This window comes from Myxocyprinus asiaticus, chromosome 20, assembly GCF_019703515.2.
Source record: "Myxocyprinus asiaticus isolate MX2 ecotype Aquarium Trade chromosome 20, UBuf_Myxa_2, whole genome shotgun sequence".
NCBI lineage: Eukaryota > Metazoa > Chordata > Actinopteri > Cypriniformes > Catostomidae > Myxocyprinus > Myxocyprinus asiaticus.
In genome coordinates this window covers 20,663,516-20,682,838 of record NC_059363.1, presented here as the reverse complement: position 1 = coordinate 20,682,838, position 19,323 = coordinate 20,663,516, and the positions used below count along the sequence as shown (strand labels likewise).

Below are 19,323 nucleotides of genomic sequence, written 5' to 3'. Positions count from 1 at the left end.
CACTGACGAGTCGCGGTTTGTTTCACCAGGGGTGATGGTTGGACTCTAAGGAATGAGCATTACACAGAGGCCTGTACTCTGGAACAGGATCAATTTGGAAGTGGAGGGTCCGTCATGGTCTGGGGCGCTGTGTCACAGCATCATCGGACTGAGCTTGTTGTCATTGCAGGCAATCTCAACACTGTGCGTTACAGGGAAGACATCCTCCTCCCTCATGTGGTACCCTTCCTGCAGGCTCATCCTGACATGACCCTCCAGCATGATAGTGCCACCAGTCATACTGCTCGTTCTGTGCGTGATTTCCTGCAAGACAGGAATGTCAGTGTTCTGCCATGGCCAGCGAAGAGCCCAGATCTCAATCCCACTGAGCACGTCTGGGACCTGTTGGATCGGAGGGTGACGGCTGGGGACATTCCCCCCAGAAATGTCCTGGAACTTGCAAGTGCCTTGGTGGGGTAACATCTCACAGCAAGAACTGGCAAATCTGGTGCAGTCAATGAGGAGGAGATGCACTGCAGTACTGAATGCAGCTGGTGGCCACACCAGATACTGACTGTTACTTTTGCTTTTGACCTCCCCCCCCCCCCCCCACCTTTGTTCAGGGATACATTATTCCATTTCTGTTAGTCACATGTCTGTGAAAGTTTGTCTTAGTTGTTGAATCATTGTTCATACAAATATTTACACATTGTGTTTGCTGAAATTAAAAGCAGTTGAAAGTGAGAGGATGTTTCTTTTTTTGCTGAGTTTCTGTATATACACACGTTTTTTTTTTTTCTTTTTATATATATATATATATATATATATGTATGTATGTATATATAGAAATTCGATAAATCGTCCCATCCCTACTTGCAGCACCTTTGATGACTGTTGTTTACTGTTTCTCTTGTATATTTTCAAATGATCTGTTGGCCGAATACTTAAACACAACATTCACTTTGTAAGTGAAATTGAAACAGCAGCTATATTTTATATATATATATATATATATATATATATATATAAGTGGATGTAGGTGGAAGTAACATTTTGAAATCTGTTTTTAAAACTTTAAGTAATTTAAAGGCTTTTAAAAAGACAATGTCAATTATTTATGAATCCATTTTTATAGCATTTGTCAATTACCTCTCTTTGCATTTTGTTTACTAATCTTTTTTTTTTTTTTTTTTCATTATCTTCAGGATCGCCAAGGACGTGTGAAGTAACAGGCACTGCTTTGGGCAAAAGACTGACAGGCCCTGTGCTTTCTCTCCCCGATCTTACAACCAGATATTTTCAGAAATTATTTTGGGGAAAGAATTAACCAAGGATTTGAAACGAGGAAAAAAAAAAACTAAATGAAGACTTTTTTTGATTTCTTTTGACTTAAAAGACTGACTTCGAACTTGTAGTAAAAGAAAAATGACACGATTATTCATAGGACTACAACTTAATTCTATAGGATTCTAATAGTGAACCCAGTACTTCCTCTTTTTTTTTTTTTTTGGTCCTGTTTTTGTTCCGCTGCCTCTTCCTTCTGATTTTGTTTTTGTTTTTCCATTTTCTTTTTTTAGAAGAACATCTGGTTTTACAGTCCAAGCACAATGCTTCTCTCTTACTACAATCTTGAGTGTTTTTTTTTTTTTAAACATTTGAGCTCTAGTGCTCGGATCCTGTAGGGTTCCCCCACCCCATTTCTCTGTAATCCCCTCCCTCTATTGGAGCTGAAACCATCCAGTCAGGACGCACAATTGGCGTCGCCTTCGCAGTGGATGTTCAATTGTTTGTAATTGGCCAGTAGTCAGTGCAAAGTATCAGTAACTCCTAAGAGAAAAAATGTTTTTGTCCACAGCCCTTAACCAAGATAAAAAATTAAAAATTAAAAAAAGTACATTCAAAAGAATCAAATAAATGTTTAGGATTGTCCTGAGTTGTTTTTTTTTTTTTTCTTCCTCTGTGTTCCCGTTTTTGTGTTTGTAAAAGGGGATAAGTGGAGAAGCAGATTTGAGTTAAAGCTTTGGTCGTTGGATCAGTTTTATAGTGTACAAAAGGGGCTGTGTTTGAGAGTTGTCAGCTTATTTTTCATTTACTCCTTTTTCTTATGCAAGTTAAACTTTTTTTTTTTTTTTTTTTTTTTTTTTTGCAATGGGCTGCTGTCCTCGTCTTTTTTTTTTTTATTTTTTTTTTTATCTTTTTCTTCCGTCTACATTGAGATGGGCCTTGGACCCTCTCTTTCGCATAATCAGTTCATTAAAAATAAATGTGATATACTCTGCAAAACTTGTGTGATGCATTTCCCCTTATTTGACAAAAAACTTTCATGCACTAACCCGTGTCCCAAACTGCCTGGCCCCCATTGACCCAGCACCCACACTCCTGACTCCTGTCCTACACTAGCTGCCTGCACACCTTCAACCCTCCTTCTGCTATGTTCATATCGGTGCATTAAACGAGTCCTGCAAAAACTGCTGGCATTTAGCAGTGTCAGAATAAAGATGCTGCACAAAGTTTGAAGTGTGTTTGCTTTATGGTGAACTTAAAGCTGTTGAAATGGAAGAATTTGGAGGTTGAACTTGAATATTTTGCATCGATATTGTTTTTATTGGCACTTTGAAGATTTGGATTTAATCTTAACTGTATCCTTGGCCGTCTGCTTAATTTCTACAAACACTATGTGCTTTCTTGTTAAGAAGTGTCTGTCAAGAGCATTTAATGTAACGTCACTTTGCGAAACAAAAGTCAGGTTTTGGTCTTTAAGGAACTTAACAAGAAACAAATAAACTAATGTCTGAAGATTGTATTGACAAAAAGAAAATTGTTAAATGAATATTCTGGGTTCAATACAAGTTAAACTTAATTGACAGCATTTGTGGCATAATGTAGTTTACCGCTAAAGTTCATTTTGACTTCTTTGGGGGAAAAAAACAAATCTGGTTTACAGTGAGGTGCTTACAATAGAAGTGAATGGGGCTAATTTGTAAATGTTAAAATGCTGTTTTAAAAGTATGGCCACAAGGAAATATCATTTGCAAACTTTTTCTGTATAAAGTTCCATTACTAAAATCGAGAGTTCTGGCAAACCACTGTGGCAAACTTATATTGTTGCCACAGGTTTGCCATAGAAGTGTTTGCCAGTAATGGCAAATTGTCAGTTGTTGCCTTAGGTTTCCTGCCAATTCAATGCTACAGGTGAATAAATGCACACTTCTGGCAATAATTTGCGGCAAATTACAAGCAAATAATTTGCATGTGAAAACGAGTGGCAAATTTGCGAAAACCTTCGATAAAATGACTTAAAACTTTACAGCTCAAATAATACACAAGATTTACAAGAATTAATGTAAGTGCTTTCATAAAATTATAAACCTTAATGTCTGCCTTTTAAACCCTCAAACAACTGGTCCCATTCACTTCCATTGTAAGTGCCTCACTGTTATCTCGTTTTTTTATAATCATCAGATGCCACAAAAATACTGTCGATTGAACCTGTGGCTTACGGCTTAACGATAACACTAATGGTTCAGTTGCCAGGTCTCAAGGATAAATGAAGGCGTAAATGAACAGTTAAAGTAGTTTTGCGTTCAACCTAATGCTCGTTATTTTCATAGGGGTGTTTTATTTAGTTCTGTCAGGAATTGCCAACTTGGAGTGAGCGTTTTCTCCTTGTCTGTCACCTAGGTATTTTCAAGAAATTATTGAATTCCTTAAATGTAATTATGATCTAAGAAATACATTTGCCTTTTTAATTCTTGTTGCATTGAATATTTGATGGCATGTTTGGTACGCTGTATTTCTTTACTCCTGCCGTTTTAAATACGGCCTCTCGGTGGCGCTGTTTGCCACTTTGCCATTAGAACGTGTACGGGTTTTCCTTGAGTGTGAAACACGCTCGTGTGTAGTAGAAAATTGCTAAATTCACTGAAGCTGGTTGAAAATTAGGTGGATTACACGTCTAAATTGCGTGTCAGTATCCTGAAGACATAGTGGGTGTTCGTAAACGTTTGCCACTCTGAAGAATTTAATCATAAAATGGCGGCACGATATGGAAGTGACGATGTTTGTCCATTAGGGGGCGGCAGATCTTCATTTTCCGTGCGTTTTCAAAATGCCCAAACTGGTGTAAACGACCCACTTAGAATTGACTGAAACAGACACGAGTACTCGCACTTGTGACAAATATGATTTTTTTTTTATTATTATTATTATTATTATTATTTGATATTTTAATTAAAAGGATTTTTTCTTGAATCTGTCAATTTATATTCTGGTTATTTTAACAAAAGATCTATCCAAATAAGCTTAGCTCATAATTGTTTGAAATGTGAACAGGGCTTCTCCTTTGGAATGTGGTAAAGAAAGAGGTGCAATGTTTGTGTCTGTATACAAACCTTTATTTCTTGTCTTTACATCACAATCATCAAACAAAATATTTCAGTGTCCAGCAACTCATTAAAACATTTGGGGGGTGGAAATTGGGGCTAGTTGTCACACATTTTACTCCAGTGAATAGGCCTAGGGTAGGTTAGTTTTATTTTTGGAAGTCATTTTTTGTATAGGCGCATACCATAAAATGTTGGTTAAAAAGTTTTGACAACATGCCTTAATAGCGCTGCGTGTTGTCACATTATAAAGGGAAAGTTGTCATAATGAAACTTAACATTAAACGCCCTATCATAGGCGTTCCAGCAAATTTCAAACAATTATGAAACAGAACAATTCTTGAAACAGCAAAATGTGAAGGGAAACATTCAAAACATTGTTTTGGCCCACAAATATTGTAACTGATCAGTTGTATTATTGGGGACTTATTATAATAAATACTTGTATTATTGGCTATTTAATGGATTTGCTGAATTTTCTGTCAAATTTAAAATTAAAACAATTATGAAGCATAAACATACCATGACACATGAAAAATATCTAAAGGTTGTACAAACATGTCAAAACATTGTTTGGGCCAACTGCTATTGCAATGAATAAATTCATTAATTCAAAAACATTAATGAAAATTACCCTTGTCCTTAGAACATGGTTCGGTTTTCCTGTTGAAAACTATATAGCTGACTGCTGTCAGATTGTATGCTAGTGTGTTTTTATTGTGTTCAGTTGTTTACCAAACATTTATAGCCAAAATATAATGATACTGGAATTTTAGTTTGAAGGACAGACCCCAGAAATGTGTTTGAAATCAACACAGAAAGCACTGCCAGAGAAAGCAACTATTTGTGTGATTGGGCTTTTGGCTCAAAAACTTGCACTTACTGGATATGGCCTTTAAACTAGCCCCGGTCTCACTTATACATATAGGGCTTTGGATACATCCTTGTATTTAAGCATATATCACCAAATCTTTCACTCTGTATAATAATGAGATTAAACTATCAGACACAATGGATATTTTAGTTCATACTTAGTGAACAATATGGCATTATTTTAAACTTGATATACTTTGGCAATGACAATGGTTTTTGCGCTTGGGTAATTGGTCAAGGGTTGTCTTGTCAGTGAGGTCACTGAACTCTTTAATTAATGACAGTTCAGGAGAACACTACCACCTTTAGTACTAAGATGCATAAACTGTGCAAGCGCATTAACGATATTAGTATTTTTATTGGGGTACTTTGTGTGTGTGTGTGTGTGTGTATGGATGATATTAGGGGTGTTTTGCGTATGGGGGGGGAATAAGATGCAGCACATGGCTCAACCTCCCGTCTGTCTATATCATGCCGCCTGAGGGGCCCTTCTCTGACCTCAGCCTCTTTCCCCAGGGAACCCTAAACCTCATGGGATCCCCAGACAACATGAAGGTGGGGAGGGGGTCGGCACGTGTCTTGAAGAACATTGATGCAGTATGTTTAAGACAGATGCAGTCCAGTCTGTCTCCTTGTCGACGGTGATTCTTCTCTGAAAATAAAATCAGTAACAGTAACCGTATCTTCTCAGCTTCATAGCAAATCAAATAGTGTACAGGCATACTGATGTGTACATTATGATGTGGAGGCTTTTCATCCCTGAAAGAAAATAGAAACTGTAGAGAACCATAAGTTTTACACACAAAAAGCAGAACCCCAATCAGTTAAATGTGTTAGTATTTTATTATTAATTATTATTATTATTATTATTATTTTTAATTGTTCTGCAAGAAAATCCTTATTAAAACAACCCTGGTCCCTTGTTTTATTTTGCAATAAAACACCTCTGGAACAATTACTTAAAAAAAAAAAAAAAAATGTATGACTGTAGCAGTGCAGGCCACAGAGAAAGTCTGTAGCGATTTTCAGGCTTGTAGATCATATCCGTGTGGCCACTCTGATAACAGGCTGCACCTGAATAACAAAGAGATGCAGGCCTGAACCCAATCAGTCTCGGGTTTAAACGCAATAGCTGTTGTGAATTTCCGATTCAGGTTCTTCTTGTACCCCAGACAGTATTATCGCTTTTTATCCTGCTGCCGTTGCAGTCCGGATTGTGTGCGGGGTGAGGGGCGAGGAGAACGCGCTCCGTTTATCAGTCTGTTGACAGTCTCGCAGCCGCGTGCGTTCAGCGCATTATCAAGAGCGCGCATTATCAAGAGCGCGCGTGTATTTTGCCATTAGTAACGCCTGGCCATGTCTGCAAAGACTGCTATTTACATAATAAAATCATTTCTGTATAACACTGAGAGACCGATTTATTTCAGACGAATATTTAGTGGAGGTCAAATGAAAATATAAAAGAGACATCCATTTCCTTTTAATTGGTTTAAAATTAGTTTAACATACGTAAAAAAAAAAAAAAAAAAATTGATTAAAAAAAATAAAAGTTTTTTTATTTAAAGAATAGGCGAATTTGTAAATAAATAAAAGTAAAAATGTTGCGCCTTAAACATTTTTATTTTATTTTTTATTATTTTTTTTTATTTTTTTTTTGCTTTTTGCTTTTTCTACATTCAAATTATCTAGGATATTTGTTAATAAACAGGCGTGTTTTTATTTATTTACATAAAGAAATTATCTAAATTAATTTATTCATTATAGATACTTTATTGCAATCATCTTTTAACCTATGTAAGCTATAACAAGATTTGGTCAATCTTATACACATTTGTCATGTCTGTGTTTTAGCCATCTTCTGTGGATCATACTGAAACACTACAAAATTATAGGTAATTCTTTGTGCATCGTTTTGAATAGCTGAAAAACTATTTTCATATTATTTGTTAATGTAACATTCTGTTAACATTCGCGTTACATGACTTTGCATGAATAGCCTATTATAACTTCAAAGACATAATAAAAATGTAGTTTAACTGATTCTAGACTATTCACTCAAGACTTCACGGAATAAGGCCTCGATTTCATCCTGTAATCACATTATTCTTCAATACTCAAATACGATTATTTTACTTAGGATATTAGTGTTTCGTAGAATATTTGCATAATGCAGAATAAATGCAAGCATGTAACACGTATGTAACCTGAATAAAATGCAAAGCAATGTTCCTCTGGGGAATATATATATATATATATATATATATATATATATATATATATATATATATATATATTATGATTTAACAGACTTCAATTTAGCCTAGTTTTCCAAAAAGTACAGATAGGCTACTGATAGTCAAATCTATTTTGGGAAATTGTCTCTTGGATCTCGGATGGTAACAAGCTTGTTCTTTATTTGAAAACAGCTTAACACAAATAAAGCTATGGGGAAAAAATACAAAATAAACTGTATTAACGCTAGGTATAAATGTACAAAAGCAGAAATGCGACACCAGCAACTTCGATGTTTGGTCTTAATGATTAATATTAGTGATTAATATTTGCTTTTATTGTCTTCACAGTCATGCGTTCCGTCGACAGAAATCTACCCTGAGGGGCAAAGCCTCATCCCAGACCTTGTTTGGCTTTCTTTTGTGAGGGAAAATTCACAATAAATACGTAAACTTTGACCCCTCTTAACATCTGCAGCACGTGCCCAGAGCGGGATTAGGAGATTTAATGCTGACAGTTTGAAGGGAAATGATTTGCACGGTATGCTCGCGACAGAAGCATTACCGTGGGTCTTGTGTTTTTGCTTGCAGTGTGTTTTCCTGTTTAAAATGTTAATCTGCTGCAGGCCTGAGCTGAATCTAGGCCGGATCTGCTTTCTAACAAATTTACTCCGTCAAATGTTTGGGTGACGCTGTCAAAAATTCGTGAAATATCAAATATCTGAATTGCACTATGTCTTTTGATTGGCCCAAATTTTATCATTAACATCTGAGGGCCTTAATCCCGTGCTCACAACACCGTGTAGTGCCTGTAATGATGACTCGTGTTGTGAACTGTAGCCTAGGTCATAACGCAACCTTTGCATCTTTTGCCTACAAACATTTTGCAGATCATTGTGTCAGTAAATATAATATTATAGTTTGGAAGAGATAACAATGAGGCTTTTTTTAAATCACTGAATGCCTATTAGGCCTTGTGTTTGTTGATATCCTGTCTACATATTGCCCCCCCAATCAAAGAAAATCAGTTAGGGGTTGAAAATGAGAGTAATGGTGCATGTATTATTTTTATTGTGCAAAGCAACTGTGTTATGTCCAGTATGAACCCACAACGGTTATAGTGACAGTGCAGAACATAACTGCCTCATAGACGAGTTGAATATTGATCAGTCTTAAGTCTCTCATTCTCTGTTTCTCAGGTGAGTGTTGCTGTTGGCTTCTCTCTTGGCATTCACCGCGTGCCTTAATTGTATTGAAATTAAATCAAGGTCCACTGTGAACACAAAGAGCAAAAACCCAAGTTTCCAAACCTCACACAGCATCCTTCTCATCCATTTCTTCCTACAAACTCTCCATTCTTCCTCATCCCTGCAGTCTGGATTGCTCTGACTACAAGGATGCTTAAAACCCCTTTCTTCTCACCTGTCCTCCTTCTCCTGCATCTGCTGTGGGCTTTGCTGGTGTTAGTGCAGTCCACACCAGAGTGCCTAGTCTCACACAGTCACACACACACACCACACACAATCTTGTGGACACTTGCAAACACACTGTTGCACGTCTTTTTCCAAGGATTCCGTGAATTCTCCCAATGCGTGTATCGTGTACGTGTCTGTATGCTGTTTTAAATAGGGTAATTCCCCTCTTCGAGTGGCCTAAATGTATGGTAGGATCAAAAAATAAATGACAACATAAGACAAGACCACAGTGTTTCTCTTGTTCATATTTTACACATATAAAATAAAAAGCATTTCAACACTATCCAATTCAAATACATTTACAACCTGCCCTGGTGAAATCCACAATGCTACCTTTACTCTGCACCGAATACATGACCTGAGAAATTGCAAGAGAGAGAGAGAGAGAGGGGGGGAAATAAAGAGGATCTACCTTTTGTTGTACCATTCTGCAAGAAGCCCTGGCACCTGCTTTCATTTTCATTCCAGCAGACCTTCCCTCATCTCTGCCAAACAAAGAGGACCAGCAAAGCTGTGTGTGTGAGATGTGAAGATGCAAAGCTATGCGCTGCTCTCCACCTCCGTCCATTCAGCACATCCACCGCCATGAGACGCCTGCCAGCATCGCAATGTAAAGCTAACGCTTCCTTATGACAGTCTGTTCTCTCTCTCCCTCCTTATTCCCTCTCTCCCCCCACCTCTCTTTCTCTCTCTCTCTGTCTTTTTTATTTCTGTCACTCTCTCACGGCATACATGCACCTATACCGCAAGTAAAAACAAGTTCGGGTTAAAATCACATCAAAAGAGTTGAAGCTGATGATGACATTTGAAGAAAAAAAAATGCATACATTACACAACAGAAAATGTACATGTATTTAGAAAATAAATATGTTGTAATGTTCCAACACATCAGTTACAGCCATAACCATGAGAACACATACAAAAAAAGTACCCAGGAGCATAATCTATTTCTGCAAAACTACTGCTTTAAGGATTATTTTTTGCTCCTTTTTCCTGTATTCTTGATCTATTGCGGGGAAATAGAAACAGCCCCGTAGAGAAGTGTATATCCCGGTTTTCCGTTCTCTTAGTTCCGTCAGTTCTTGCTATTCTCCATCCAGGGATGAACAGGGGTCCTGCCGAAGCTCTCTGCCCCAGAAGAAGCTCCTTTCATGAGGCTGGAGAGCTGGGTTGCAGGGAGATGTTCTAGGTGGGGTGAAGGGGGCAGGGGAGAGGTAGACAGGTAGGAAGGTTTCACGCATGCAGGATGAGAGAAGAGGGAAAATCAGGAGCTGGGATGTTGTAGCCTTATTAAAAAAAAGTGGAGTATTCCCCCGTACCATAAGCTATATCAGCCTGCAAAAATCCATCTGACAGTACGCAACACTAAAAAAAAATATTGTGTTTTTTTTTTTTTAAAGAAAAAGCTGAAAATGCAAATATACATATATAAACACAGAGGCATATATGTATACAAATCCAGAGGAAGAGGGAAGGAGCAGGTATGCAGGGGATGAGCAGTTCACGCACACACGGACACACACACACTGTGCTGCGCTCACACTCGGGCTACAATTTATGCTCTTCGTTTGACACCACCCCCACGTCCCTGGGTACACACACACACACACACACACACACGTGGGTGTAACGTCCCAGCTGATCGTGGTAGAGAGATTAGATTGTGGGGACAGCTGGCAGGGATTACACATGCAGGGGGTTGACTGAGCAGGGGAGGGGAGACCCTCTCTGACCAAGATACACATACACAGTCACATTAAAACACAATAGATTGCACATTCATATAAAGGAAACTGTGCACAAATGCATCAGATACAGTCTCACACATACCTAGAATTGTAAATATATGACATACATGCTATATTTAGCTATATTTGGAAATAAGGTGCTCATACATACATCATACAACTGAATATACACTGAATGTAAGGTACAAAATAGTTCACGGCATGTGCATTTGACAATCTAGGCATTGATAGTTAATATATGGTAATACATACTGACTGCTAAGGGGGTGGTGGGGGATGACACAGTTGAACTTTGACCCTGGACCACTCCATCTTTTCAGGGTGATCAGCTGATTGTGGAAGGGGGGCCATAGGGAGGCAACCCAGTATGCTCCCCTGACACATGCACACACACACACACACAATATATCATGCATGATGTAACAAGAGCCACTACTTCACCAATGTGTTATATTGTTGCAGATCAGAGGGACAAAGCTTGATGAATGCAAAGTTATATTAATTTCATTTTAAATCTATTTTTTATTCATTCTTCTGCATCATTCTTTATAAGAATGCTGTTAAATCTGGATGCATTTCAAAGCATTAAACCCTAGTGAACGATAGCCGTACAGAAGAGATCAGTACTCTTTAGTCTTGGGTTTTGAATAGGGTTTGAACTATTTTTTATATTTAAATAAATGTTATGCTTCAGCATATTATGTGCAGCACACTGTTTTTTTTAAAAAACAATATAATCTTAAAATTGTGTGCAGATGTACGGTTCTTTAAAAGATTCATTTGCAATTTGCTAATTTTAAATCCTTCATTTTTATGAATGGAAAAAAATTCAATAGTAATAATAATTCTAAATTCATTATATACAACATTTATTTACTGATTTGACATAATGTAAATATAAAATGTCATTTTTGTTTAAAATGCCAAAACATAAAGATGGGATATAGTGGGAGCGTAAAACATTCTCTAGCATCTTAAAACTGTGCTTTGTGTGTTGTTTGAATACATTGTTGTTGCACTGTTTATGTTTCATGTCAATGCATGTATATTCCTGCATGAGATCCTTATTGTATATTTTTGCATTTTACAGTATGCGAGTGTGTATGCTGGAGGCAAATCGCACAGAGATGAAGTGGAAGAATGAATGAGATTAGGGCCACTGTGTGTGTGTGTGTGTGTCAGCACTAGCCTAGCCTGCATTCCTCCTAACGATAGTGTCCTCTGAGTGCACTTTAATCTGTAATCTGACAGATTAGCAAATAGGAGCGTTTGAGCTGGATTATCGCCTCATTACAAATGACGAGCATCCCAGGACTTGCTCCTTCTGCGTGTGTGTATGTGTGTGTTTGCATATTCTGTTTTCTTTTTGTTTTTGTCTGTGTGTGTACTCATCCATGCAAGTGTGGGAGTTAATTTAAAAGTGGCTCCACATTCATTGCAGTAAATTAAAATTTTTCACATTTGAGTATTAAATGCTACAGTTGTCCTCTGTCTTCTGAATACAGAATTTAAAATATTAAAATTTTTTAAAAATCACAGCCATTCTCTCCTCTTCTCTTTAAAGAGGCAAGAAGGAGCAATTTACAGTCCCAATCGAGAGATTTTAATTTGTTTAAATCCCAGAGTTCATATATTTTAGTTTATGTCAGCATCAGATGAAAATTTACATTAAAGAGAAAACAAAATTAATTAACAAAAGCAAAGCAACCAGATGTTCTGTTGAAGCAGTCAATCTTTGTGCTGGATCATTTTAAAGAGGTCATAGAACAGATGGGTCACTAAACAGAGTCCTCACCGACGAGCTAAAACAGGACATTTACGAGATTACATCAACTAAAGCTAAACGACTCTAAAACTTAAACCTGCGGTATTTAAGTGGGAAAGGTCATTATTTTAAATTAATGCTACCTACAGAATGTGTGTTGGAAGAAAGGAGTGCAGTGTACATTTGCATCTAGAGGTGTTAGGTTCTGTTTCTTCACTTTTATGTGCTTATGCTTTAAAGGTAATATGGGCATAGTGCTGAGTTGACCATTATATGTGCATCTTAGGAGGGTGTGTGCCTATAGGCTATGCACAGATGTGTATGTGAGCAAGCATGGATGCGTGTGTTTTTTAAATTGGCAGGGTAGTTTGTTAAATCAGTTGAAGACAGCATGTGCTGTTGTGTTCGCTGCTGCATTAACGTGCATGTACTCTGCCGTAGTATGCATACATACACATGCATGCATAGTTTTCTTTAGCTATAGCACAGTCAACTTTAAATGTCTAGTGCAATTTGTTTTAAAATCACCACATAGACAGCATATTTACACAACACCTAGTATGCAAATCTGAATAGAATATCACAGCCATATGGTGCTCGGTTATTTCCTCAAATCTTATCTAAAATATTATCCCAGCGAATGCAAGAGAGACAGCATTGCACTTTAGATGCCTCCTATATCATGGATGTATTTAGCAGTAAAAGTTAACACGTCATTTTGGCATACAGTACAGTCGATGTAATGCTTGTTATGGCAGTGCGGACTCCAGCGTAAAGCTGAAACCATGAGCTCTCGGTTTATTGTGGATGGATCGATGCCCTTCTCTCCCCCTGGGTCACCGGTGTTCTCCAGTGCCCTTAATATTAGTGGCAATTTCATTAGCTCTGACCACATCACTCTGATAGAGAGGGCGACTGAGTTTTTCGGGCTTGGTGATTAAGTGGAACTGTGGAAGTGTAGAACTAGTGTTTTTTAATTCTTCTTCTATTTTTTCTCAGGGAAATTATGTCCAAAGGTACTCTGCATTTTTCTACTTTGGATCATTATTCGTTCTCTTTGTAGTTGAATCTCTGGAAGACTCTCGTGTTTTCTGGAATACTGCATTTGGAATGGGATCTAGCGTCTGTCAGATGCTTCTTGAAATAATGATGCTCCTAGACCTTACAACATGACTAATTCCTAAAAGGATGGAAAGTTCTCTTTCTGTCTCTCGCTCCCTCCCTCTTTTCTCAATACACCCCAATAGTTAGCCCAGCAACAGCACACAGAAGCTCCCAAAAGCAACCCCCTTCTCGCCGCCTCTGCATCCAGTGACCCAGTTTCCACCCCCTCTCTAAAACAAATCACTCAATGACCCACTTCTTCGTTTCGCACCACTTTAGCATGCGCATGTGCTTTGCAAAATTATGCATCTGTCTTCGCTCTGAGGTGCAGAGGCATTTCATCTGTGTGTTTGGTTACGGAAAAATACTGCTGGCAGTATAAAATCCCCCACATTAATAATAAATGCACAGAGAACTGGAGCTTTTTCAGCCTTCTGTAATAATGTCTGTTTTCTGCACAAAGCTCTGGCCGTTTTTCAGAATTATACATAAAAAAATCTCAGCATGTCTAGATATGTAAATATGTCCTTCAAGGTCAATGTTTTCACATGACCATATAAAAACATCTGAGGATTTTTTTGCAATTGTAATTATTTTAAGCTCTTCCCCTCCTCGTTTACTGTTTGTGGTTATGATTTGTCATTGGCTAAGTGCATGATTTGTAATTATGGCTGAATCCTTTTCTGATTAATGTACGTGATAATGCTCATACTGCTGATAATAAGAACAAGTCAGTGAGATTGTCAGAGACAGCAACAAGAAGGCAAATCAGTTTTGTGGACTATTTAAGCAGAGAGAGAGAAATGGTCATTTTGAATAATCAGCAAAACTCAGGCAATGGGCCACACATACAAACCAACTCAAAGTTTATAACTGGGTTACAGTATTAATAGGTAAACACACACACACACACACATGTTGGTGCAGCTATCCTTATGAGGACTCTCCATAGACATAATGATTTTTATACTGTATGAACTATAGATTCTATCCCCTAACCCTAACCCTACTCCTAAACCTAACCCTCACAAAAAAACTTTATGCATTTTTACACTTTCAAAGAAACATAGTTTAGTATGTTTTTAAGCGATTTGAATTATGGGGACACTAGAAATGTCCTCATAAACCACATAATACCCTTGTAATAGCATAATACCCTTTTAAATTGTATTTTTTTATTAGCATTTCAGGAAGACTCATGAAGGAGCCGTTATGGGTAGTGGTTGCATACTGTTAAACTCTTGAGTGCAGATGAGAGCTCTGATTCATGTTTTTAAATTAACAGTGGGACCTGGTCAACCTTACAAACTCCTTCAGAAAATGTGCATCATTAATTATTACAGTGGCATAAGTCTGTGCGCGCCACAGTAAATGAAAGGCATGGGGATCACATTGACCCTGATTGACTGGTGTCAGGATCCATATAACAGCAATTAATTTTCCTCAGTTAACGTCCCCCACCCCCTCTCTCTTCCCCTTCCTCTGTCTCGCTCTCCATCCCTATCTCTCTCAGTTGGATTCTTTTGGTATTTCAGAACAAATGTAATCCATTTTCGTTACATCTGCCAGCCAAAAGAGACTTTCTGTTGTTTTTTTATTTATGTATATCCAGGTCCCTATTTATATGTGTGACAGAGTGATACAGCCATATTACATAGATATACAGAGCCTTAAATCCACTTTATTATCCAAATAAATTGCAATTTCAAGCTGTTGTAACTGTTCCGTGTGAAAAGATCTGTGCTTGGAATTGCCACATGGCATGATACTTACAGTATGTCACGATTCATATACATCATAATGTGTCACAATATATAGTAACGCAAACTCTCACATAGTACGCTTCACTTTTGTCCAGTACAACAGCTCATGGAAGCAGTTCTGGGCTGGTAACACTATGATGGCCTGCTTCCTCATTAAAGGAATGTCCCAGGTTCAATACAAGTTTAGCTCAATCTACAGCATTTGTGGCATAATGCTGATTACCACAAAAAATTATCGTCCCTGAAAAAATCAGTTACAGTAAGGAACTTACTATGGAAGTGAATGGGACCAGTCCATAAAACGTTAAAATGCACTCCATTTAAAAAGCAAAGCCACAAGACCTAAAATTTTTACATGATTTTAGTGTGATAAAAATCACTTAAAGTTGTATCTAATTTAACAACTTCTTTGTCATGGCGATGCAATGTTGGTAAACCCTGAAATCTTGTAAAACTGTTTACATTTTGTGGCTTTACTTTTTGTGCATGTTTTAATGTTTATGGCACTTCCATTGAAAGTGCCTTACTGTAACCACCACTGAAATATAATATAGAACTGGATTGCTCATGACATAAAAAAAGTGAAGCCACTGTACCACCATATTGCTATGCCCCTACTGACTTCAAAATCATCTCATTTCAGCGAGTAAACATTAGTCATTCAATCACCGATTTTAGATCTGAAATCTGTGTGTACATCCCTACAACGCAAACGTCCTACACATTTATTTATTTAAAGTCTGGAATTTTTCATGTTTCTTGAAAGCCCGAGCAAGTTATGTGTATCTATATCAAACAGTCTACCTCTAACAAACTTCATCAGCGAACAGATCAGCTGAATGTGAACAGTTCGCTGAAACTGAGGTAAGATACAAACAGACATTTTCAGACTTATTTATTATGAGCATTGAAGTGTTTGTTCAGAGTTACCTGTTTTCATCAAAAAGTGCCTTTTTCTCGCAGTCACTTAAACAAGAGCGTGCGCTCTCTCTCCCTCTATCACACGTGCAGCGAGGGAGACACGCAAAACAAAGTTGGTTCAAATCAAACTGATACGCTAGGTTAAATGGCAAATGAACACATATATATGACATGTATCCATGCATGACTACAGAGAGCACTTCAGTATGAAAACAAGCAAATCCTGGGCATTTAAGGCAATTTAGAAATCCCGGTCTGACGTTTTTAAAGTCCCGTTCGGGGGTGAGGATGTATTGTTACCCAGAACAAGCAGATTTTACAGCTTTTCCTACCATTGGTGATTGTTGTGCTGCACTGATAGGCTCTGACATCACAATCCGCGTATATCTTTTCCCTCGTAATGAATATTATCCAGAACTAGCAAATTAAACATTAAATATGATTGTCACTAGAGGGTGAAATGCAACTGCTGTATCCGGAGATCAGAGTCATTGATGCTCTATGGCAGTTTAGACACACCAAGATGGCCGGTAGAACACTTCCGGTGGCTTCACCTCCTGCAGGCAGTTTACTGTAGCGTCAGCAATCCAGTTCTATCCACAGTTTTCCTGCGCAACCGCTGGGCAGTGCCATGATAATTCTAATTGCCTGTTTTGTATTTCTGGTCTGGAGGTGGCAAGTAAAAACCGGCAAAACGAGCGATCCAGAGGGGAACAACAAACATTTTAGTGTCACTTGGTGTAAAAATTTATTTCAGGCTCAACTTGTGCCATTGTTGGCTGTCATAACAACTCAGAATAATTAATGATATCAACGTAACTAACCTCTGAGCATCGCTTCATGTCATCTACACACTGAGGTGAGGCACTGTCTATAAAAAACATTCATCTCGACTCTGTGAATTATCGGCATGTTTTTTGACAAATTTTACAAATGTAATACCTTAAACATTACATTACTTGCTATGAATATATGCCGATGCGAGTGAAAACACTGGAGACTGGAAATTGAAAACAGTCAAATCGTGGAACTCTTCCGCGTTCAGGAAAATGTGGATATATCAGTGGTAACTATGGTTTTTGCTTCTTCTTTTTTGTAATAAATAAGCGACAAGTCGAAATTATTTAATTTTAGTAATCAATATTATGCCACAAATGCTGTTGATTGATCTTAACTTGAGTTGAACTGAAGATTTTTTTTTTTTAATGAATGCACATAAATAAAAATATCTGTAGATAATATATATCTAAAGTAATAATGGAATATTGTGAGGAAAAATAATCACAATATATTTTGATATATGCTTTATTACAATACAGTATAGTAACATAAACTGTGTTGACTCTTGAATTGCAGGCCCTTTAAAGATTCATCAAATCACTGTCCTATTTTGTGCTCTGCACTGGAATCACCCTCTTTTGCTTTTCATCATTACCTGGAAGCTAAACTTCATCACAACACAGCACAGATGCATCGATTCTGTTGTCCTGCTTTATAATCGTTCAGTATAAATGATCATCATCGTTTCAGTGCATTTACATGCTAGAAACGGACAACTAATGTTTCCTTGGGCTGTAGCACTCAGGAAAATGCAGGTGGATTTGGGATTGTAGAAGGAAAGATATTCTGTATTCTGTCATTTCTTGTATGCAGGGTATAAAATATTATTTGTGATATTTGTGTGATATTTCTCAATATTTTCTTTTCAATTTTTGCTGTGTTATATTTTTTATAGCATTGTGTTTCTGTATTTCTGAGTAGCACAGGAAACAAGTGGCATGTGTCCAGATTAAACATAATCCCAGCACAGGATGCCAAACCAGGCCTCAGGTGAGAGAGGAGTTACAAGGGGAGGATGGGAGGAAAGACAGGTGGCCAGGAAGACAAGAAAAGGTCAGAGGGAGTAGTGTGTGTGGGGAGCAGTGTTTGGATATGCTCTACAATATCATAATGCCCAGTGGAATGGGAAATAAAGATGGATTCAACTGTATAATTGCTATTGAATGTTTCTTTTTTTTCTCTCCCCTTTTATTCCCAATTTGGAATGCCCAATTCCCAATGTGCTCTAAGTCCTCGTGGTGGCGTAGTGACTCACCTCAAGCCGGGTGGTGGAGGACGAATCTCAGTTGCCTCCGCGTCTGAGACCTTCAATCCGTGCATTTTATCACGTGGCTTGTTGAGCGCGTTACCGCGGAGACCTAGCGCGTGTGGAGGCTACATGCAATTCTCAGCGGCATCCACGCAAAACTCACCACACGCCCCACCAAGAGAGAGAACCACATTATAGCGACCACGAGGAGGTTAACCCAATGTGACGTTACCCACCCTAGCAACCGGGCCAATTAGTTGCTTAGGAAGCCAGACTGGAGTCACTCAGCACGGCCTGGATTCGAACTCACGACTCCAGGTCCCCTATTGAATGTTTCTTGGTAACATGAATACATTCAACCATTTTAAAGTGTGCAAAATGAGAAGAAACAATGAGAAAGCTAAAAAGAAGAGGGCTTAAGAAAGGGAAAGAAAAAAGAGGTAGAAATGCAAAGATTGGCACATGTCTCTGTAGTCTGTGCAGGATTATGAGGAAGCTGTAATCTGACCATCCCATGTGGGGTAAGAGTGTCTTACTCAAGGCTGCTCTGGGGTAAAATCAGGAAGGGTGGTGGGGGAGGGGGAGGATGATGTATCTGCTAACCAGTTAACGAGTTCACAAGCTAATCCTGAAGTGGGACTGGGTGGATGTGGCCCTGGATTGGACACTGTGGTTGCAGCGTGACCTTCACAGACATATCAATGATACTTGAGTGAGTGAGTGAGTGAGTGAGTGAGAGAAAAAAAAGATAGAATGGTTTTCTTTAGCGGTGACACAGAAGCATGATTTATTATTTTAATTAAGCATCTCACTCGAGTGAGACCAGCAAAGCCACAATTATGCTAAAACACCCAACAGTCGACTGCTTCTTTTCTTTCTCATGTTAATCAGAAAGAGATGTGTTTATACGTGTGTGTGAGTGTGTATGTGCATGCTATAAGCAGTCAAAGCATTACAACACTCTCAGCTGTGGCATAGATGCCATCATAAATT

General features: G+C 38.1%; 1 protein-coding gene and 1 long non-coding RNA gene across 2 annotated transcripts in view; one reads left to right on the top strand and one right to left on the bottom strand.

Annotated features, from left to right (window-relative positions):
- The window catches only part of LOC127411425 (YTH domain-containing family protein 2), a 28,019-nt gene extending 23,201 nt beyond the window's left edge, over nt 1-4,818 (top strand). Inside the window, exon 6 of the mRNA XM_051646982.1 lies at nt 1,185-4,818. Within this exon, the coding sequence (XP_051502942.1) occupies nt 1,185-1,208 (24 nt within the window). The 3' untranslated portion in view covers nt 1,209-4,818. The remainder of the gene's footprint in view (nt 1-1,184) is intronic.
- On the bottom strand, nt 1,914-10,523 carry LOC127411435 (uncharacterized). The gene is made up of 2 exons (XR_007892279.1): nt 9,353-10,523; nt 1,914-5,886 (listed from the first exon to the last, which is right to left on the bottom strand). It is a non-coding gene; the product is annotated as an uncharacterized LOC127411435 (long non-coding RNA).
- Nucleotides 10,524-19,323: the final 8,800 nt, after the last annotated feature.